The sequence below is a fragment of the Oxyura jamaicensis genome, chromosome 2 (genome assembly GCF_011077185.1).
Source record: "Oxyura jamaicensis isolate SHBP4307 breed ruddy duck chromosome 2, BPBGC_Ojam_1.0, whole genome shotgun sequence".
NCBI classification, from domain to species: Eukaryota; Metazoa; Chordata; class Aves; order Anseriformes; family Anatidae; genus Oxyura; species Oxyura jamaicensis.
In genome coordinates, this window is record NC_048894.1 from 84,271,746 (window position 1) to 84,295,739 (window position 23,994).

Genomic DNA, 23,994 nt, shown 5'->3' on the forward strand with positions numbered 1-23,994 from the left:
TATGCAGAGCAGCTGAGGGAGCTGGGGTTATTCAGCCTGCAGAAGAAGAGGCTGAGGGGAGACCTTATCGCTCTCTACAACTACATTAAAGGAGGTTGTAGCAGGGTCAGGATCAGTCTCTTCTCCCAGGCACCAAGTGATAGGGCAAGATGAAATGGCCTCAAGTTGTGCTGGGGAGGCTTAGGTTGGATATTAGGAAAAATTCTTTACTGAAAGGGTTGTTTTTACTGAAAGCATTGGACTAGGCTGCCAGGGAAATGGTTAACTTGCCATCCCTGGAAATACTCAGAAGACATGTAGATGTGGTGCTTAGGGACATGGTTTAGTAGTAGACTTGGCAGTGCTAGGTTAATGGCTGGACTTGATCTTAGAGGTCTTTTCCAACCTAAATGATTCTATGAAGTGTTACAGTGGCAGCAGACTTGAAGATGCCTAATTTGATGCCACATATTAAAAGGCATTCAAGTGTAATCTGGGAACTTACAAACCGGTAAGCCTCTTGTTTAAATTGAGTAGATTAAATGAAAAAAATAGATTAGTGGGTGTGTTAGTAATGGCACTAGATAAATATGATGGAGATACAGGAAAGCATTGATTTCTTTAAACAAAATCATGATGAAGAGATTTAGAGACAGGCTAATGTTAGCATTTGACTACTTGAAAGGGTGCTTATGAAGATGATGGAGCATCTGCAGTGTTCTTAGTAGTAGCAAACCATGTGACGGGGAGGAGAGGGTCAGCTTGCTTAGGTTACAGATTGAAATGTTCTGACTGGACGTTTCAGGAAAATCCTTTTCAATAGTAGTACAGCTGTAGAGGAGAGGGGGATGGATCTCTCCTCATGGAGGTTCTCAAGTCTCATCTGAACAAAGATACAGCTTACATGCTCTATTTGTGGCTTTTAGTAGTAGGTTAGACTGGATGGCTCCCAGAGATCCCTTCCAAACAGTAATTTTGTGATTTGAAGTCAAATCTTGCTAAACTGCTGCGGTCCTTTGGATGATTTAACAGGAACACAGATGAAAGAGACTTTACGATGTATTGCTTTATTTATATTTGAGAAGGCATTCAAAGTCCTTGCAAGAAGTTTTTGAAGGATCTAGATAAGCACAGGCTTGGTGGGAGGAGTGCCTACTGTGTAAATAATTGGTTAAAAGACTGGAAGCAAAACACCAGGAGAAAATGTGGTCAATTCTCATAGCAACTGGAAATCACCTGTGGATTTCCACAGAGATCTCTGTACTGGGGGGGTCCATTAGATTCCTAAATGGCTTAGAACAGAAGCTGAGGGGTAGTGACAAGGTTTGTTTCAGATATTGCTTTATTCAAGGCAAAAGAAAGTAAAAAGAGGGGGCAGAATGAAACACTGCAGAAGAAACTTATAAGATTAAGTGGCCATTAAAATGGTAGACAAAATTCAAGGTTGGTGATGTTTTTGGGGTGGCCTTTGCATATCAAGAATGAGATCTTGCTATTAGAAGTGGTAATTTAATGGAAAAAATCATCTGTCAAAAAGAAAATTTATGTCAGAAGTAGCTCTGAAAGGACAGAGATCAAAATCTCGTTAGGCCATTCTTAATCTGTGGGTTATTTATGTCTGAAATATGGTGACAGTTCTGGTCTATCTCAGAAAAAGTATAGTCAAATTGGAAAGCGAAAAGCTCATCAGGAATAAGGCAGGGCAACAAAATGAAGAAGGTATGGGAGAGCTTCTGTGCAAGAACAACTGAGACTGTAGATGAGAGCCTTGCAGTTGTAAAAGGGATGGTGGACAGATGATAATGGCACAGGTTTATAACATCAAAAGAGGTGTGTGGATGGGAAATAAATATTCACTGCCACCTTATTTTTGCGTCAGAGGAAAAAGAAGAAGAAACAGGCAGGAAGTACTTTCAAAATAACGAAAGGAAGATTTTCTTTGCACAGTGTGCGAGTCAGGTCTGGAATTCCTTGCTACGGGATGCTGTGCCTGCTGCATGGTTACAAAGAGCTGCTGAACAAAGCTAGAAAAGGGAGAGGGGAGACATACAGAGGTGCTGCCTCTAGGTAAGGTACTTGCTCATCTGCAATTGATGAATTGAAGGTGTGCAGTATGTGTTTCGAGGAGTGGAGAGAAGGAGAATATTTCCACATAATTGCTGTTTTTCACTGTTGTCTGGACATCTGTATTTGGCTATTCCTGGGGACAGGGTGGTTGTTCCACGTGGGCTAAACACCCAGCCCGGCCTGCTGTGGCAGTTCTGATGTACTATTTTATAAATAGTAAGGTTGCAGGGTGCAGTCCCAGAAAGGAACTCTGTTGTTAGAATTACTTTTAAAAATATTAAGCTGTTATGTAATTTGAGGTCTTACGCTGAACTCAGAGACTTTTCCCTTGCTGTAAGATGAATGCTTATTTTGGCACTTGATGAATTACAGTTCAATTAGTCTTAATATGTTCAAGCTGTTTCACTGAGAGTTCAGTTCCTAGTCCAAATTTTTTTTTTCCTGACTTCATTCCCTGTAGAGTCTGTACTGCATGTCAATGTGAGAGGAATTAAAGAAAAACAAAAAAACAAACAAAAAACACTTTTCTCACTACTGTCTCCTAGTGACACTTATTTCTGGGTAGAGATGGTGGACTTTGAGGCGTGAGATAGGCAAGATGAAATGGGAAAGCCTAGAGAGAGAGTATAAAGAGAATGAGAAGAGAGTGCTAAACTCAAAGATACTTTTGTGTTTGCATATTAATAGGAGAGGCAAAATGTTGGAGTTATACTTTGATGATCAACAGGGCAAGGATAAAAATGATAGAGTTGCATAATAATAGCAATTGAAATGTCCCAAACTGATAGAGGTGCTGAAGAGAGAGGGTCATGGGAGAAGATTAGTGGAAAATAGCTAGACTGAATTAAAGAAGTTAAATGGGAAGAGATAAACAAATATGAGAAACTACTGAAGTTTCTCAGGATGAGAACCAGGTTCTGCAAATGAAAGAAATGTCTTTGCTTTTCAATTGGTGGCTTATGGACTTGAGATAGATGGATCCATACCAGTAATAGTGTTTAAATTTGCTGGACTGGTATCTATATTTCTTCTGGAAAGTTCTGAAGGTACTTGAAATAAAAATGGAAAACAAAAACAAACAAACAAACAAAAAACATGGGAGAGGAGAACTATGTTTTTTTTTTTTTTTTTTTTTTTTTCATTGGTTGAGGGAGAGGAGTGGCTTTTGTTAAAGAATAATTTGGCTAAAATAGTAGCAGAAACAAGAATAAAGCAGATGAAATGGAGACTTAATTCTAGGAAACATGTCCAGAATCTATAAGGACAAAGAACACATGAATGTTTTAAATAGTGACATACTGAGTCGTGAGGAAAAAGTATATTTTGGGCAGGAGTAGGGGGTACAAGGGTGTGGTTTGGGATAAATGGAGGGGAATTGCAGAGTAAGAGCAGTTACAAGAGAAAAAAGGATGAAAAATATAATGTTGGCTATTACCAGTTAAAGGTACTGCTTAGGTCAGACATTTCCCAAACTATTTAATTCTTTGAGCTCAACCAGGTGAAGGAGTGTCCTTCCTCACACTTCTAACTTTCCTGGTATTTTCCTTGCAGTGTGTGTGTGGTGGCAGGAGGTTTCCCTTTGTGACCAGGCTCAGAGAATTGCATCAAATGAAGCATAAAAATGAAAGACTCATTTGTGGTGGTAGTAGCTGGTGTTGTTTTTATGTTACAAGTAACCTGCATTGCTTCAAAGCAGCAACAGCAATTTCTGGGTAGAATGAAGGAGCTTTGTTCTCTTTCAGAAACCCTGTGCTTGGTATGCAACGTAATCGCAGGCCGCTGAGCTGCAAACAGCTTTTTACTGAAGTGATGAATTATGCTGTACTTGACTGCATAGAAGGTGAAGGAGGATCAGAGAGGGATGGATGAGGTCATTGTGTCTGTTGTTAAGTTTCCGGGATTAATGGTAGCTAGAAGCTGAGTTTTAACACCTGGTGTGAAAATAATGGTTTTTTATTTATTTATTTATTTATTCATTTATTTATTCATTTATTTATTTATTTTCCCATAAAAATTCTAATTAAGACTAGGGTTTACCTTTTCCACACTGGCATAACTGCACCTCCACCAGTCACACTTCTGTCTGCAATTGAGATGCTACTTTCAAGTATTTCAGGTATTTCTCAATTGTCTGAAATCTCATGGGTTGCTTTCCCTTGTCTCAGTTGTTGAACATGTCAAAAGAATTTGCAGGAAAGGGCACTGTTTTGAGACCCTTTGAGCCGTCTCTGTTGATACAGATTTGGTGTGTATTTTTTATTTTCTGTTTTGTTTTACTACACATGATAGTGTTTTTTTTTTTTTTCTTTGTACTTGCAGTGTGTATTAACACAGGGTGTGTAATCTGTTTGCTCTAGAAGCCCTTCTGCACAACACCACTGAAAGTGTCTTGAATAATATTTCATTCAGCTTCAGGTTGCATTTTTATAAAATATGGTGGAATCCACTGCTGGAAAATGTGCAAGATTGACAGCCCTGGAAATTGAAAACCTTATTTATCTATGGACTAGATAATACAGACTAGCTAGTACAAACTCTGTATTTTGGCAATATGGCTTATGATTAACCTGCTGAGATGACCTCTGCTTGAGTTATTTACAGAGCATTGAAGGTATGCAAAGATTTTTGCACAGTGAGAGCCAGATTCAGTTTGTTTTCATAACTTTTTATATGATAAATTTATTACATTGTAAATATAGGTTTGTATCTTTAAAAAGCAAAGATGTATGAACTTCCAACTGGATTTTCCATGTAGCAAAGATGTGTTTATCTATAATTGCATTGATTAGTTGTAGAATTCGATATGGCTGTAGTGACTGAACAAATAAAAGATAAATGATATTTTTTTTTATTAAAAGAAGTTAATTTAAAAGTTAGAACACATCAAGGTGACTTCAGCAATATAGATACTTTGCTAGGTCATCCTGCAGCTATCTTGTCATGGGGAAGGGTTATGTAACTGAGGAGAGAATTAGCTTGGTAAAGGATGGAGAGAACCTGTTGCTGCATCCAAACTTTTGGGACTCTCCAGTAGCATGCAAGTTCATCGTCTCTCAGTGGTGAAGCATGCTGAGGTAGGACATAAAAAACATGGCATGCTAGAAAGTTTCTTTTACTACTCCTTGAGAAGTTGAGTGTCATTCACATCATAAGTCTGTCTGAGTTATGCATTTCCAAACACAGATTTATTTATTTATTTTTTTACCTGTCCAAATACACACAATATCAGGTAGTTTATTGGTTTTCTTTGTTTTGTCTGGTCTTTTTTCCTTTCTGCCCATTTCTAGATCAAATTTTGCATTTTGTTAGTACACAAGAGCCCCAGTGGAAAGGCCTTGCATCCTTAACGTTTTCTTTCTTGGCTCTTCAATTTGAGTTCCAACAGTTGCATTCCATAGACCTTTCTCATAGCAGAGGGGAGATGCTTGTGATGCTTGCATCTCATTGCACTGCTGCTACGTAAGATGACATTTTTCTGCTCTGACTTGATCATTCTTCAACACCATATTTACAGCCAAGGGGCAGGATATAATTGGACTTTATTTGTGGGATATTTTATCGTACTTCTGTTTTGCCTTGTCATTGTCTGAGGCTATTTGAAAGTTGTTTGTTCTTTTTCACGGTCATTTTCCTTTAGTTGCTATTCCTTCTAGAGCTTTATACATGAACTGTTGTTCTGAAAGTAGATTTAACATCATGTCTTTCTGTAGTAATATGCAAATGTCTTTGAGGCAGAGAGTTGGTAAACAAGGGAGAAGGAATTTAACCACAGCACGTTTACAGAAAAGCAGAAGGGTAGAGGTGGCAGGAAATAAGAGCATACTCAGTATCTGTCAAAGTCTGAGGGAAGAAATAAAGTCAAATACAGGAAGGGAAAGATATCTTGGCATTTTGTTTGTGTTTAAATGAATACCCTGTCCGGAATACCCAAGCAAAAGGAGGTTTTGGTTGGCTCAGAAAGGAGAGGTGCTGAGGTCTATTGTGACTCCTACAGCTGAGTGCAGAAGCGTCAGTATGCCTTGATTTGTATGGGGGGTAATGCACTCCTTCACTCTGAGCTGGAGGAGTCAAGTTAGAGCTCCACTGTTGCTTAGGGCATAGTGGAAGGTGGTGTTCACACAGTGGGATAGCTGGTCATCACTATTCAGGCACAAGAATGAATGGGCTATTCCAGGAGAATTCACAGCATTGTGGATAAGGTTCTCCTAGCTTTCTTGTTTATTTACTTACATGTGGTACGTGCCATGACTGCCACATACCCTGCATGATGGGAACTGCCTGGTCCCATCATTATCTGCCAAGGCTCTGTGATGAAAAGGAGTTGAGAAATCTATAAAAGTCTCAGCCCAAGTTTCAGCTATGAAGTGTGAATATGCTTTTAATGGATCCCATGAGGAGATGCTTTGGGATCTGTTGTCTTCTAAAACTGAACTAGGCAATGGCTTGCTGGATTCTTTTAGAAATGATTCTGGAGTGGTAGACTTAGAGTCATGTGGAGACCTTTTTTCTCAGTATTTTAACTCAACCTTCTCAGTCACCACTTGCATCCAATGTAACATCCAAATCTTTGAATACCTGAGGAAATGGGAAATTTTCTTGTGATGAGTGCATTGGCTGGCAGGTCTGAATGTCAGGGTGAACTAAGGGGGTGGACTCAAATATGTGCCATCCTCTTTGCTGTTGAGGAGTGAGTGGGATCCTGGCATAGTTTATACGAAATGATGTTTCTGGTGTGGGTTCGTAGCCTGGGTTAACCAGTAGCCAGCTCATTGTGGCTCAGTGGAAGCAGGGTGTTGCATTTCCTCTCCACATTGTTTTGGGGGAAGGATAGAAGGAAGCTCTACTGCAGTGGAGGGTGAGAGGGAGAGCAGAAAGGGGAAGATTTCTGTGTTGCAGGATCTAATGAGTACAAGTTCTATGCACCTTTTTTCTTCCTACATATAGCAGTTATGGTTTTCTTAAAAATGCTACTGGAGGACAACTTCTGTCTGGAACGGAATGATTTGAGGGAGAAGATGGTGCTAGTCACGAGTGAGTGCATGGGTCTAAGTTCTGAGACATGTCATTGTTAGCTGATATTGGACTAGGCTCTGCTACAACTGACTACTATGAAAATCTAGACTGCCTGTGAGCTGGGGTCTTCGCTCAGGGTGTGGTGCTGGTGTTATTCAGGGTGTTAGAACAGGGACATAGACTTGTTGTGGACAGGAGAAGATGAATGAGCAAGGCATCAAGGCTGTACTCGTAGCATGTCAGTGTGCCGGTGTTGTGGTTATTTGTTAATTCCGGGAAAGGGAACCCTTGTTTGTGCTGTGTGTGTGTTGTTTTTGAGGCACATGAAATGTGAAGGTATGAAGATGTAGTAGTAGGGATGCTGGCCATACTATGTGGCTTTTGGGAATAGATCTTGGTGGTCTTAGGCAACAGTAGCTAAGGGTGTTCCTGACCAGAGGTCATCCAGCCTTGCCTGATGGTGAGCTGGCACAGTGGGGAGGGAGCTCCCAAAGGTTTTCTAGCTAGTTTTCCACATGCTATTGCTGTGACATCTGTGAGTGTATTGTGTGGGTTGGACAGGAAATTTCCACTTAGGCACCTGTGGGGGTACTAGAAAAAATTGGATGCAAGCAAAACAGTTTAAGAAAGCTAAAACAGTGCCTTTATTTTTAGAAATCTCAGGGAATACATAGTCATCCTACGCATCTCTATTTATGAGCTCAAGGTGACTTTGACACATTAGCTCTCTGAATCTTAGATTCCTCAAAAGGAGGAGCCTAAGATGATATTTCAATGTATGCAATATGTGCATACTTTATGCTTATAAGATTCCAAAGTGATAAATGAAAAATGATGGCTACAAAGCTACAGAAGTCTAAAGTGATTTTGGATATGATGAAGGCATCAGTGACACTTCATGTAATTTAGTCCTTGACTGATGGAAATTGTCAGCCACTGAGAAATCATTGGAAAAGATGTCACCAGACAAATTGGATTTTCACAACATTGTTAGTTTGTGAAATAACCTTACGGAATAGATTTTTTTCCTGAAAGCTCTTAAGTAGAAAGGATTAAAAAGAGATTCATCATTAACAATTAGATAAAACTTTGTAGATGAAGTTTAAAACAAAACCAGAAACATTTAAAGAAATATAGTTTCAGTCTCAGAAAAAACTAGAATGCATTTATTTATTTATTTTGAGATACAAATGTACAGAACAGCTCAATGTGTGTTCTGAAGAAAACCCACAGGTGTCTTATGTGTGTAGGAACAAATATGTCAAGAGACATTCCTCATTTAACCTGAGGTTATTTGACATCACCTTATTTGTTGTTTGACAGCTTCATTGGATGCGTTCCGCAAGCTAGTATGTAATTTCTGTTGCATCAAGTTTTACTCCTTTTAAACAGACTTTAAAATAACTTAAATAATTTTGGACTTAAATAACTTAATGACTTTGAACTTAGTAAGTTCAAATAACTTACATTTTTAACAGTGATGTTGAGGGAAGGAACTACAGCTATGGTTTATTCTCTTTAAAAGGATTTTATTTATTTATTTATTTTTCCGGTCTTACCATATCTTAGAATCTAGAAAAATAAGCAAGTTTACATTGCTAGGAAGCTCAGGCATGTACAAGGATGTTCCTATCATCTGTGAGACTGTTGTGTACATGTATAATATATTACATGTATTAATTGTATTAATTTTGAATTTTACCTTTTGTTTTTGATGACTCTTGTGGTTGAACCTTTTAGCTACAGAATGGTTTTTGAAAAAATTTTAGAGGATTTCATTATGCTAAATTTCACATAGTTTATTTTAGGAAAGATTTTATGAACTTGATCTTTCACAGCAAGTATGAGATATCTGCCTCTGGATTCAGGATTTAGTGAAAAATTAACTAAAGGTAGATGATCTTTCAAATAACTTAGCTGAAGCCAATATTGTCCTTTCAAACTTAATTGTTCTAGGATTCTGATAGTTTTATCAGAGTTTTCTGTGTTTCTGACAGACATCTTCAAAAGACAGTATTGTTAGTCACATATTTAATGTTCTTATTTAAAACAAAAAAAACAAAACAAAAAAAAACAACAACAAAACAAAACACAAGTTTTCATTATGTCTGTGAACTGTTGTGACGTTAACACAACTGAACATGGCGTAGAAGGGATTTATTCTTTTTTCCTGGTGCAGTTCTCATTTGGAACAGAGATCTACATGCAAAATCTAGTATGTAAAAGTATAGGGGGTTCAGTGAATCACAGAACAGTTTGGGTTGGAAAGGACATTAAAGATCATATAGTTCCAACCCTCTGCCATGGGCAAAGACACCTCCCACCAGGCTAGGTCATACAAAGCCCTATCCAACCAGGCCTTGAACACTTACATGTACGGGGTATCCACAGCTTCTCTGGGCAGTCTGTCCCAGTGCCTCACCACCCTTTGAGTGAAGAAATGTACTGTGGTAAAATAAAATAGGTGGGTTCCCTTTGAGCACTGTTTCCTATAGATTAATCATGGGATTAGACTGAACATTATACAGCACTTTCATTTGTGTGTTACATCTATGTAAGGAAAACATTTGCTGATGCGCGAAATAAATAAATCAGTCTTTGCAGTGGTAATGGTAAAGAGCAAGGAAAGTGGGATAGCAGCCTAATCACCCTAGACTTTGTCTACTTGCAGAGACTTTGGATGGTTCAGTCCACTTAAGCATTCTCTATAGGGTACTGTTTCTATTGCCTGCCCAAGAACTGAAGGAGGAGTCCAGGTACTTGGTGAGATGAATTTTGTATTTTGGGTGCTTATCTTGAAAGAAGAGTTGCCCATAAACAAATAGATGGGGAACAGAAGTGTTCCATAGCAGTGATGTGGAATGTGATATGTGAGCTTCTCCTTTCCTTCATACCAGTCAGCTAAAACCTACTATCACTGAAGCTGTTGCTGTAAAGAGAGATGATGTTGGTCATTGACAGGAAGAAACAAATCAAAGGCTGGCAGTTGGCTAGGACTTGAGAAGAGGTGGGAAATGCATTTGCAAAGGGGTGTGTGGGGTGAGTGGTTTCAGCATACAAAAGTGCATTCACTTCCATTGTATTTCAGCTGTCATAGCTGTGACAACCACAAATTTGCTAAAATTTGTTTAAAAGCCATTGCTCTGTAAAATGGTACCAAGGAACTGCAGGACTGAGCCCACGAGAAGAATAAGTTCACTTGAATTATTTGACTGAAGCAGGCTGTCAGAGTAGTCGTTTCATGACATTCTGGAGCTCATCCAGCAGTTCTTTTAAGTAGTAACTACTTAAGTACAATCTTTATTTTGGAAGTTTGCCTAGTATTAATGTGCAGAATATCCCCTAATAGTTCTGTTTTAGCAGTACAATTTAGTTCTTTAGATTGGTGATTTAATATAATACATTTTGAAATGTGAGTCCTTATGAAAGCTAATTCCCAAGTACTATCAAGCACTTTCCTACAGTGACTTATAAAATAGTAGAGAATTTTTTTTTTTTTTTTTTTTTTTTTTTTTCCCTCCCTGGGCTTTATGTTCTACTGTTTTCAGTTGGATATTAATTCTAAAAGTAAAAACAAAAACACAGCATATTTGAAGTTGCTTCCTTCTGTATTTTTTTCACATCCTTGTACAAATTTTGACATTTTTCCTGTATAAATTATAAATAAAAAAATGTATTTCCAGATGGCTGTGATAATATGTGATATGATCTTCTGTCTTAATTATTCAGTAAGTACTACACAAATCTGTGTTGTCTCTTTCCAACTTATCTAGAATGCAAAAGCTAAACTTGCATTACTCTCATATTAGCAGATTTTCTTCTATCTTCAAAGTCATTTTTTGTACACTTTCAAGATATTACGTGCATTTTTTTTACCTTTACCTTTCTCATTCTCCTATTGGCTGATTAAAAAACACCCTCTTTCCAGCTAAATATCTTCCTGTGATTATCTTAGGGCATTGTCTTCTGTGGCTCTGTTGTATGGAATTCATCTCAATCATTAACTACCACCTTTTATTCAATCATGTTTTTAAACCTTTTTTTTTTTTTTTTTTTTTCAGTTCACTGTACAAGATGGTTTACAATAATATGAGGGGAAAAGGAGAATATAACAAAGCATCCTAAACTAAACTTATTTCCTGCATCATACTTATATCTTATATCTAGGTAATTGTCATGGTAGAAGGCAAGATAAGTGTCCAGATTTAAAAGCATAAACTTTTGTGATTTAAGAGTTTTATATACATAAATAAATGATATATAATAATGATAATTATATGATATATAAATTATAGTGAAGGGTCAGTATATTGGTTATGCAAAGTAACAGTCACAGCCTTACTTACAGTTAGGACTGTGGTCCAGTATAGATTACCGATTCCCAGTGGAGATACCTCAAAATTCACTTTTTCTGTGGCTCCCATATACAGGGAGCATGGATGCCTTTTTACCAAAATATTGCAACAAATAAGTTCACTGTAAAGATAGGGAAAAATTAAGAGTTTGAAGCAGTTCATGAAATATCATCATTGCAGTAGTTTTCCACTAAATCAAAGCATTTTCTGCACTTCTCCAAAGTATTTAATTAGTTTAGTAAAATAAATGCAGTTATGTAGCTTAAAACAAAGGAAAAAGCAATACCATAAACTGAGGCTGCATTGGCTAGCAAATATGGTAAAAATAAATATTAAAAATACTTTAAGCTTCTGGTCATTTGCTTTTCTTAGTGTAATCTCTGTTCAGTGTGGTGAACCAGCTTCCTTTTATTACACTCAAGTTTAATGAGTAAAAAAGATTTTTCACAAATAATTTTCATTTATTGAGGTGTAGAAGTATGTAGTGTAAAACATCTTATTTCAAGGGCAGCATTACAAAGTCTCTGCAAGTATATGTTGCTTTAATTTTTTTTTAGCCCACAGCTTTATATTTTATTTTATCTCTCAGGAGCATGCCAGAGATATTTAGAAAGCATTTTTGCAAGGACCACTAACAGCATTGCTGGCTAAAGTGATAGAAACTTCTGAAGTTTAATTTTATATCGTGTTTTGTGAAGGATGACAGTTACAAGAAACTCCAGTTAATGCCTATATAAGAATGCTGATGTTGAGGCCTTTTGCTGACTCAGCTGTAACCAGCAGAGAGCTTTCCAAACTTCCTAATAGATGGGTGAGGGAATATTCAGGAAAAAATACAGCAGACTGGCTATTCTGGATGCTGTTTCTTCTTGCGGTCACAACTCAGGCACAAGTAGTACAACGATTTGAAAAAAGTGATGCAATGACTTTGTTTTACAGTTGGGCACATACTCATTTTTCACTAGGCTTCATAAATGATGTGTAAATACTGACTTGTGTGTAACGTACGGCAATACAAGTTAGTAAAATGCAACCTGTGTATGTTGTACAGAGCAGAGCTCAGATCTTTTGCAGAGCCTGGACGGATCCAGCCCCACACCTGGTCCCTGGCAGGAGCAAGCAGCACATGGCTGGAAAAGGATGAGGGAACCAGGCATGCTGTGAGTGGGGCTTTTCCCAGGTACTGTTCCAGTAGTGGGCACTGCCATACAGGAGTGCCTAGATATTTAACAGTCATCTGTGGGTCCTGTTTCTGCAGATCTGCCCAATCCCTTTGCAAAGCTGTGCATTTTTTTTCAAAATCGACAGGATCCCATGGCAAGCACTGTCTACTGAACTGCTGTTTCTCGCAGTACCCATGCATACAGTACAACTAAGTGAGCTTATAAGAGACATGTTTTCCCCTTTCTTACCACAGAACAGTTTGTGTTATACGTCATATTGATGGTGTTGGTCATACTTTGTCCTAAGAAAATGCATGTGGTTTGCCAATATTTATATCAGCTCAGCAGAAGAGAGTTATTTTGTAAAGGAAAGGCTGTGTTAGCTCTTAGGCTCTGTCTGAGGAAGAGGATCCCTCCATCCTCCTCCTCAGACTGATTTCTAATTGCCGGGCTGAAAGTCACAGATCAGTGAACATCCCAAGCAATGTGCTGGGACAGGTGATCTGGATGACTGCTCTAGGAGGCTGGCTGAGAGGGGAAGAAACCTAGAGGTGGAAAAAGGGATTAGGGGAGTGGGGGCTGGGTTTTTGACGAAAATTGGGCCTATGTTGTGCTGATGTGATGGCCTTTACTCTTACCTCTGTGATGCTGTTCTCTGCAGACTGACTGGGTTAGCTGGTGCCTGCTCGAGGATCCTGCCATCTACTAGCACTTTGCCCCACTGAAGAGACAGATAGGCACCTGGCGTGATTAATGAGATCTGAGATGCTATTACAAACCTGCTTCCTTCAGGCCACTGTTCTTGAAAGCTTCCTTCATGTAAATCACAATTATCGATGCTCCTTGAGCTGTGCTGGAGAACGAGCTTTGATGGTGGATTCTTCTTTTATGAGTTGCCACCATCAGCTACAGATATTGGCAGGCTTTTGGCAGGATGTCACTATGAATTTAAGGATTGATTTTTGACTGTGTTAGTCAATGACAGCTGATGGGTGACTGCCTCTTGCAGATTTTAAAATTCATGCCACTGCAGAAATGAATGGCAACAATTTCAGGAAAAAAAAAAAAAAGTTGAAGTAACTTGGTAATCAGTTTGTTAATTGAAGCTGAGTCTCACTTTATAAGAATACAAATTAGAAGGACTTAGTCTGTTGCATAGCAAACAGTCTGCATTGCTGGGTCCAGTGACAAGACACAATAGTATTTGCTTGGATTTTTTTTCATTGAAGAACTATATAGCCTCCAGTTTCATCTTGATGTTTAATGAGGTGATCTTTGAGCTATTGCTCTAATCTAATTGTTTATATGAGAGATACACAAATTGTTTTTCTAAAGCTATTTAAAATAAGGGATTTATCTCTAAGTAATTATACTATAAGGAGGTATAGCTTTTATTTGTGCATTTGACAGGAACCACAGGATTAATCACTATAGTAAAAACAACTTTTTTTTTTTTTTTTTTTTTTTTTTTTGTAAACAAGATTTAAATGAGTTTTGATATTCAGCATGTGTCTATGTATTATTAGGAGAAGGATGGTTAGAAAAAAGCCTTGGTTGATTTGTGAAACAAGTGAAATGTGAATGTTGTGTAGCAAAGATTATGGCATTTTTCACTGGAAGAGAGTGGAGCACTGTTGTTCCAGACTGATGGGGCCTACTTGGTGCTCCCCACCTGCCTCTATTCCTTCTCCCTTCTGGGTGACACCAGCACTGTTGCCAGCACTAGCAATTGAAAGCACAGATATCTGAGAATTTATTTAGAATTTAGTTTTTGGTAGCCACCCCACGTATGGTGAGTAAGATTGTCTTGCTGTAAAGCTCTGGATTTAGGGAGCCATCATCCTCTCTATAGCTCTTACTCTCTCCTCTTCCCTTTTTGAAATGCATTTGCTAGGTAGGTGAGGTTATAAAGCCTCTCTTTTTTTTTAAAAAAAAAATATATATGTATTCCCTTATCAAATAGTTTATCTGAATTTGGGGAATTTGGCTTATGAAATCAAAAGCCATTGCAGGAAAAAAAAGGGGGGGGGGGGGGGGGGAACTGAACCACAACCTGGGGGGGTTCACATATTCCAGTTTTATGACCATGTGGCTGCTGATACCATTTCAGGATTTTTCTGTGTGTTTACTAACAGCGCACAACTGTGGCAGCTTTTACTTGCTAAAGAGTAAATAGCAATCCCCCCTGGTAGCAGTAAGAAAATGTTCAGCTCTTCAAATGAGTTGCAAAAAGGTACTGCTAACACTGCGGTAGACAAACTCTGTGTTTTTAGTAAAACTGACATGATTGAAGATGAAGTAATTATTGCTAGCTGTTTTTAAAGTGCATACACTGGTAATATAGGAGAACATGTTTGTTTGAATTCATCATTCTGTTCCAGTGCGGCAGTGCATTAGTCTGTGTATTAGTGTATTGTCTGTGTCATTAAGTACTTTTTTTTTTTCCTTTCTTCTGATTGATGCTTATCTACAAGGTGTATGTTGTCCAGAGCAGTTATTTAGTATGAGTAAAATTTGATCAAACTTTATCTGTTCTACAATCTAAGTGGAGCAAAGCAGACAGGAAAAGTGAAATGGATCGCCTGCAGCAAGGTACGTGAGCAGTGTCTGCAAGAGTGGGCACTGGTGTGCATGTAAAGAAATGCAAGACCTGCTTGTGGGTGCATGTACACAGACCCAGTCCTGAAACTGGCATCTTTTCACCACACCAAACTTGTTTGTTTACATACTCCTATTGACGTAAGTTCACTTTGTCGTGCACTGAAATTGCTGTTAAACTGACGCAGAATCAACAAAGATAATTATTTGAAAGCATTGTTGACACTGGACAGCTGCAGTTTGCATGGCAACACTGTTTTTTTGCATCAGTTTATGAGTCAAATGAAAGAATAGTTTATAATTCAGAGGTAAATTATAATTCAAACATGGTGTTTTTAACTGATCTAGAAATATTGGCATCCTGATTGTTGGATTTTGAATATATGACTTCGGTGTTTGGAGGGAATAGTCTCTAATGAATCTGCTTGTGTCTAGCACAGCAGTTACAGGCCTTGCATGCTTAGCATTCACATTTTTTATCTCTTTAGCAGTATGTATCTTGTCGTTGGCTCAATTGAAATAGCAGATTTTGAATAGCTGTTTTTTTCCTCCTCAAATGCTGCTGATGGATAAACTAAATACTACTTTGCTAAAAAAAAATAAAATAATACCCTTATGTAATAGACCTCATTGATTTTTACATTTTGTCTAGGTAAACTGTGGCCGAAAAAGTGAAAGAGGGAGACAGAGAAAGTGCACAAGACCCTTTAAATATAGAAATAAATTAATATATTGAATTATAATAAATTTTCTGATTTTTTTTTTTTTTAATCCTTGGATTGTTTTATGGACTTGTAAATATAATTTGTTTAAAGTCTGATGTAAAAAAACCATGCTAGGAAAAACTGTGCAGATAATACAGGTCTAATGTGCTAATTCCCAAATGCATAGCAATAGTTTAAAAGATGGACAGTATTCCTGATCAGTTTTGAAGAATTTTGACTTGACTGTTGTATTTCATTGTTAAGAGAGATTTGCCTATGGAGATTATACAGAAGCCAAGGAAACTAACCTGAACTTTTTGTCTTTAGGGTTCTCTTGGAATTTGTCTTATGCCCTAGGCTGAGCACCACTTCTTGGCACAATAGTCACACTTTTAGTAAAGAGAAAGGGCTAGTGTTTTGCCTGCTTCAGGACTTCTGAACCTGTTGCATTGTTTCAGAGCTACCACAGGTATTGAGTTCAGGTGCTGCCTCTGCCGACTCTTTACTGCAGGCAGGATCACAGGGAGAGAGAGAGAAAGCTTGTTTTATGTGGAAGCCCTCACATGAGTCTGAGCAGCAGGGAGAAATCTAATCCCTGCAAATTCTGTGAAAAAAACACTTGATTTGAAAGCTTTCCATGCTGTTAGTGCATGCCAGAGTGTATGTTTGTTTATTTCTTACTATTCTTTAAATTCCTCTAGCGGTATATTAGGTGCAGTTTTTAGAGTCCCTTTCCTTTCTCCATCTCTTCATACTGTAGCATTATGAGGTGGGTAGTGAGTTCATGTTCCTCCGAGTTGCTCAGCAGCCTTAGTTTGTCCTTTTCTTGTGAGAGAGCTTGTGATGAGCTTTCCATCTGGTAACTTGGTTTACTGCTCTCTTGTCTGATTCAGGTCTCTGAAGACTCTCTTCTGAGTAGTTGCAAGGAAGCTTTTACTTGAAGTCACCCACAATGTATTTGATTTGAATTAATTACTTTAAATGTATTAAGTAATGCATTTCTTCAAATAAAATAAAAGTAATGAATTAATACATCTGATTAATAAACTTAAACAGGTAGTGATTGAGGTAGAAAGAAACCTAACTTTTTCTCTGAGATACATTATCAGAAATACATTTGCTGTTTTTCTTTTGTCTCCTTCAAAGTCTAACCTTGTTCTTGGATATTCTAATTAAGGGAAAGGAGTATTTCCTGCCTACATTTTTACAATGTGAGATGCATACAGCAAGAGAAAGTTTGCAGCTAGGTTAGGAAAAAAAATCTTTTGTCCCCAAATTCTTCTACTGTGTAACTATACATGTAAACACCATTGCCAGCCAAGGAGCCAGAGAAGGCTGAGCTTCCAGTAGAAATGTTTCATATTTTTTTCTTGTTTAATTTATTTCCATTATATTCACATATTTGTGGGTATTTTTGAGACTTTTCAATTTAAAGGAAATAAAATTTCTTTCTTTAATACAAAAGTACCACGTGCCTAGGTGTTGGAATAGTTCTGCTGTACCATGATCAAGAAAAACAGTTTTGAGTCTGTGATGTGATATCTGTCCTTCACTTTGCTTCCTAAATACACATACATAATCTTATGAAAACTTGAATTAGAACCACCTGGTAGTAATATACTTGTGCTCCCTATAAGTTAGTAATATCCATTAGCTATGATATAACCCGCATAAACTGTATGAATTTGGATATGAATGCTGCATAATGTTTAAAATGTCATCCTTGCAGAACTACTGAAACATTGGAACAGGAGCTTTATGCCCCTTTATATGTGAACGCAGAATATCTATGAGCAGATGATGCCTACTGTGAGCCACAGGCAATTTATAGGGACAGATTAATATTGGAATATAGCATCATAAGATATATTACTTAAGAAGGTAGGAATATGAATTTAACAGGCTAGAAGCATCCCTCACCATTTCTTTTTCCTCTGAAACATAAGCAAATTTAGCAGAGAAGCTAAGATCGACTATTAAATTTATGTACTGCTTATTTGTTTTATGTCTGTGGTCTATTTATTTTACTTTAAATTAATGAAGATCAGATGTATTCAGGTTGTAGCTGGAAGGCTTCTAAAGGCAGTAAAAATAATGTGCTAAGAGTAGAGAAGTTCATCGGAATATGGCTGGTGCTACAGTATGTTTGGAAGCAGTGTTTACTAACCATTCTGCCTTCTGAGCATAGCTTTTAAAGCACTGGTCTTTCTATGAAGCATCTATTAATTAAAAGCCCTTTGTTTCAAGCATTTAGGGTGTTTACACAAATAAAGTTTCCACCTTATTAAACAACACACTGCAATTCAGTGAGATAAAATGTATTAGAAGTCAATATTGTTGATTATTTTTTCCTGAATGGCTCCATTAATTTGCAGAATGACATTTCTGCTGTAATGCAGTTGTCTTGAATCTCCAGTCTTCTTCCCCTAAAAGGCAACGATGTCTCATGAGTCTGTGCTTGTAGGACTCATGAGCAAGCTTGTAGGTCTCATGAGCAAGCTTGTAGGACTCAGTATAGCTGCCAGTGGCTAAAGTGTTTTGAGTTGCACCATTAGGTTGTTAGTGTTTGGAATATTTGATGTGGTAAAGCTGAATGAATTGAGTTGGATCTCCAGTAATACTGACAACATCAGTATTCTGTTTCTAGGAGGGGAAAAAAAAAAAAAAAAAAAAAGTAGTCTGATTATTGTCCATTTAAAAAAATAAAATAAAATTGGGGAAATGAAACTTCAACTTTACTCTGGTCATGAATGAAAGTCATTGACTTTGATGGTTGGTGTCTAGATTTTATTAGAAAGAGGTCTTCGGCATTTGAATCTGCAATAAGCAACCTTGTCATCAGTCTCAAAAAATGATGCGGGATGGTGGGGGAGGGAATGAGTAACAGTTTTGAATGCTTCTGGATGATAAAAGAAAAAAATATTCCTGAACTATGTAACTGATAATAACTTTATATTTATATGAGCAGCTGTTTGTGTACTATCAATGAGTCAAAACCTAAACAGACAGAAAATGATTTTGTTGTTGTCGTCATTTTAATCATCAAGAATTGCCTAACTTTTCTATGGCATTTGCTCATGTGCTTGAGTAAATTTCTTCAAATCTTCCAGGTGCTTTTCCCACATGAGTGCAAGGAGAGTGGCTGGTTGAAAGAACTGACTGCTGTGGAGGACAGCATGACCACCATGAAAGGAAGCTGCCTCCTTACAGTGCTGTTGGCAGGATTTGGTGTATTAGGAATATTGGAGCCAGCAGCAGAAGATATCCACTGCCACAGAGCTGAACACCCAGTGATTGCATACAAAGGTAAAGAGTAAGAGCAAAGAAGTACTTTCTCCTTTCTAAAAAAAAAATAAAACTAACAGAAGTAGTTGTGTAATCTCTTCACCCCTGAAAACTTAGGTTTGTAATGTATCATGGTATGAAATGAAAATGTATTCAATGCTGTTATGAAATTAACTGGCCTGTATTCCATATAGGTTGAATACAACTAAGTTTGCAAAGTTTGTTCACAACTTTGTACTAAATATTTCAGCTGAAGGCAGATGACTTATTTTCCTCTGTGATTAAAGTTAGGGTCACAGTATAGTTCAGGTTGGAAGGGGAAGTCAGGAGGTCAACCTCTTGTTCGAAGCAGAGCTAGCTATGAGGTCAGACAAGACTGCTCAGGGCTTCATCCAGCCTGGCCCTGAAAACCTGCTCGGGCACAGACTGTACAGCCTCTCTGGGCAGTCTTATGCAGAGCCTGACTCTCCTCATAGTGGTAGCTTATATCCATATATCTGGTGTGAACCTCTCTTATTTCAGCTTAAGCCCATTGTCTCTTCTCCTAGTGGTGGTTTAACCCAGCAGGCAGCTAAGTAACACACAGTCATTTGCTTATTCTCCCAATCGCTCCTTGTGGGTAGAGATAAAGACAGTTTAATAGGACAGAAAAATGAAGGGGAAATAATAAAGGAATACACAAAAGCAAATGATGCACAATCCAATTGCTTAGTACCTGCTAACCGATGTTCAGCCAGCCGCTGTGTAGCAACAGCCACCCCCAGGCCAACTTCCCCTCTGTTTTATTGTTCAACGTGATGCCATATAGTATGGGACATCCCTTTGACCAGTCTGGGTCACCTGTCCTGTTTCTCTCCCCTCCCAGCTTCTTGTGTAGCCCCAGTCTCCTCACTGCCAGGCAGGGCCGCATGAGAAGCTGATGAGTCCGTGACTTAGTGTAAGCAATGCTGTGTGACATCTAAAATGTCAGTATATTATCAGTGGTATTTTTCTCCTAAATCCAAAATGTGGCACCATACCAGCCGCAATGAAGAAAATTAACTCTATCCCAGCTGAAACAGGACATCATCCACTGTGCACTGTGCAAGATCCTTGTTCCATCTTCCTGATAATCACCTTTTAGGTGTTGGAAGCTTCTATGAGGTCACCCTAAAAACATTCTATTCTCTAGGCTGAACAAAGCCCATTTCCCCAAGAATCTACTGGTACCTCATGTTGTTCAGGTCCTTGGCCATCTTGTTGGCTCCCCTGTCAACACTCTTTTGTGTATTGGAATCCCCAACACTGGATGCAATATTTTAAATGCTTCTATTGTGATTCTGCAATGCCTTTCCTTGATCTTGTTCCTTTGAGCAGGCTATGCTCCTGTTAATACAGCTCAGGATGCTGTTGGCCTTCTTTACTACAAAGGCATGCTGCTGGATTGTGTTCAGTTTGCTGTCTGCAAGACATCCAGGCCATTTCAGCAGAGCTAGTCCCCAGCCTGTGCTGTGGGGTTGTTCCTTTCCAGGTGTAGGACTCTGCATGTGTATGTGCTGAGTTTCATGAGATTGCTCTTGGCCCATTCCTCCAACCCATCTAGGTCCCTTTGGATGACAGCCCTGCTCTCAAGCTTATCAATGAATTTAGTATTTTCTGCAAACTTAAGAGCATGCAGTCTGGTGGCCCCCTTGGCCACTGATTAAGATGTTAAACAGAACAGGTTCCAGGATGAAGCTTTGTGATATTTTATTTGTTGCACTGGCTTCATGGTGGAGTAAGTTCCATGAAACATTTACTCTCTGGGTCTGATAATCTACTTGGCTTTTTATCCATCTAATTGCCTGTTTGAAGAGGCAGACCATAATATCCTAACTTTCAGTGAGGCAGAAAGACTTGAGATAGATGAAAACCACTACTCTCCCTTCATCAACAAAACTAGTCCTTTTGTTAAAGACAGCAATCAGGTTGGTCTGGAATTGACTTAACTTTGGGAAACCCATGCTGACTGTTCCCAGTTGCCACCTTCTCCTCCATGTGTCCATAAAAGTGCATCCCAACGGGATTAACTCTGTGACTTGCACAGGAACTGGAAGAGAGGCCAACTGGTCTGTAGTTCCTACATTTGTTTCCCTGTAGTCACTGGGAATGTTTCTTCCTCTCTGTGACGTTTCATAGATTAAGAGTGCCCAGTTATCTCATTGTCCATGGATGCAGCTTGTCTGATCTTGTGGGTTTATACGGGCTGAGATCTTGCAAGTTGTCCCTTACTCAGGCTGCATCCACCACCGGTAGTTCTTGAACTCCTTCACTAAATACAGTGGCCAGTGAGACCTCAATGGTGATGACTGAAACAGGAGTATAGAGCACCTCAACTTCATCTGTGTCCGCTGGCACTGATCACCTGCCCAGCTCAACAGCAGACTTGTGTTTTCCCTGTTTGACCTTTGGTTATTATTGTAGCAGTAGAAGCTCTTTTTGTTGCCATTGACATTCCTTGCAAGTCTGAACTCCCATTGAACTTTGGTTAACCTGAAATGATTCTTAAGTGCTTGTGCCGTGTTTCTAAGTTCCTCCTTGGTCACTTTGTCCCTGTTTCCACCTCATACGTACTGCCTTTTTGCATTGGAGCTCCATCATGAGTCCCAAGCTTAGCCAAGCCAGCCTCTTAATACATGTGGTTGTCTTCCTGTGTGTTTTGGATGGACTGCTCAGGAATGGTTGGGGAAAAAAAAAAAAAAAAAAAAAACACTTGGAAGACACTGTCTATATTAAAAAAAAAGGGGGGGGGGGCATTTAATAATTTATCTGATTTTCTTAATTATTATTATTTTTATTTGAACTGAGTTTTTTTCCATTAGTGTTGCAATTTAAAACAAATTCCAAACACTTTATAGTATTTGGAGGATGTAGAGATTTGGCTGTATTACATTACCTGTTGCGTTCCTCTTGTTTCACGAAGACTGTGTGCATTTTTTATGATTCTTTCAATGAATTAGGATTTATTTAATGTAAATTGAAAAAAAAACACATTTGCATTCTTTTTCTAAGCGTATAGAATATAACATGTTTTGCACAGAAAACATTTATGTTGCTCTGGCATTTTAATGGTTTGATAAGAAAATGGTCAGTTGTCCTTTTCTCCAATATATTGGAGAGTGAACTAATTTGGTCATAATTCTTACATGAGAATTGTATCAGTTTATGATGGAGGGACCTTTATCTCTCGTTTATTGATGGATTAAGTAGTATGATTTAGTCTGAAATATGTGGACTTCCTTAGTGTTCATGTAGTATGTGTAAATTAAGTTAGAAAAATTAAATGTAGTTTTATCATAAGAAACATATACAACGTTGTAAATTAAAGAAGCAAGTTTTAAAATCCAGCACTTGGCTGCTTTATTTCACAAACTGAAGGATTGTTTCATGTGCATTTGTTGTGTATACAACTGTAAAAGCAAATAATTTAGACTCATTACTAGAGTTACATGTTAGAAGTTGAATAAAAATGCATTGATGTGAGCCTGATTGTGTTCATAAATTTCAGCCAGCATACAGGAGAGTAGCTTGAATCTAGTCTCTTCCTGCCTTTTAGATTGTTGCTGTTCTCCATCATATTTAATTTCTGGTGATGTCCTTCTAGTTTTAAGTTATCTGTGCAAAGGCTGGCTGGGGACAGAGACTATCTTCTTGTTTCAGTGGCATCTTCTGATGCAGCCAAAGACAGTGTCACTGTGAGTGTACTGAATAATTTAGTTTTGCTGTAAATAAATGTGGGAAATGCAGCTATGTAGAAACATTTATTTTCATATTGTTAACATGAGATTTGGTAAGATTTTTAATGCAAGACTCTCTTTTGACCTTTACTGTAAAAATATTAATCAGTATGCATCCATGATATATTTTAGCTTTTATGAACTGGCATATATTGAAAAAGTTTTCATTCAGTTGAAATAGTGTGATAAGCTGTAGCTCATAATCACCAAAATGATCTGTAGGGAGCCATCAGTAAATGTTTGAAATTATATGTGGAAATGTATGTTCAATGCATTATACAACATGTGATGGCTAGGTAATATGGCTAGTGTGGGCACGCAGCAGTTGACTAGTAATTGCAGGGTTGCTAGTTTAGCAAAACCAAAGATGAGACACCAAGGGAAAATATGAGTAAGAGAGGTTTATTTTGAAGCAGTATATTAGGAATGGACTTCCTGGGGGTATCAAAATAAGAAATAGGTGTGTGTGTGTGAGAAGAACTGCTCTGTGAATGAATCCTGTAGTAGGAGTTGAAAGGACTGAACCAGCCCTCTTATGTTCTGTATTCTTCCTGCCGCATTTAGTGACTTCATGAATGCATATCAGAAAATACTCCTCCTATCTGTTGACATTATTAGTGCTGATGGACCAATACAGCATCCTGGAATGAATTCTTAACTGCTAGAAAACCTTTGATTTGATTGCTACGTTGTTACCCTATTCTGTAAAGTCATCTTATAATATTAGATTGACCAGAGCTAACCGCTCTACATCAGCCAAGGCTGAGCACTGTTGTTATTGGGTGATAGGTACTTTAAAGATTGTGAACTCCAGTACTAACTTTACAGAGATACCAACTCTTTTACTTATACCTGACTAAGGCTATTTTTTTGTACTTTTGGTATGCCGTGTTTGATTTGACTTCCTTTGAGAGGCATGGTAGATGGAGTATAACCTACTAAATAAAACCAATGGAGTGAGAATCTGCTGTAGTGTATGATGAACAGCTGCAAAATACTAATAAAAAGATAAATTAGTCCACAAGAATTGTCATGGTGAAATATGGAAAGGGACTATATCTCTTCCAAAAGCTTG

At 38.1% G+C, this 23,994-nt stretch overlaps 1 protein-coding gene across 5 annotated transcripts in view; it reads left to right on the forward strand.

Annotated features, from left to right (window-relative positions):
* SEMA5A (semaphorin 5A) overlaps positions 1-23,994 on the forward strand; it is a 334,501-nt gene that overhangs the window by 81,619 nt on the left and 228,888 nt on the right. For all 5 annotated transcript variants that reach the window (XM_035319102.1, XM_035319099.1, XM_035319100.1 and 2 more), the window contains exon 3: positions 18,990-19,185. In XM_035319102.1, coding sequence (XP_035174993.1) covers positions 19,056-19,185 — 130 coding nt within the window. In that variant the 5' untranslated portion in view covers positions 18,990-19,055. The remainder of the gene's footprint in view (positions 1-18,989; positions 19,186-23,994) is intronic.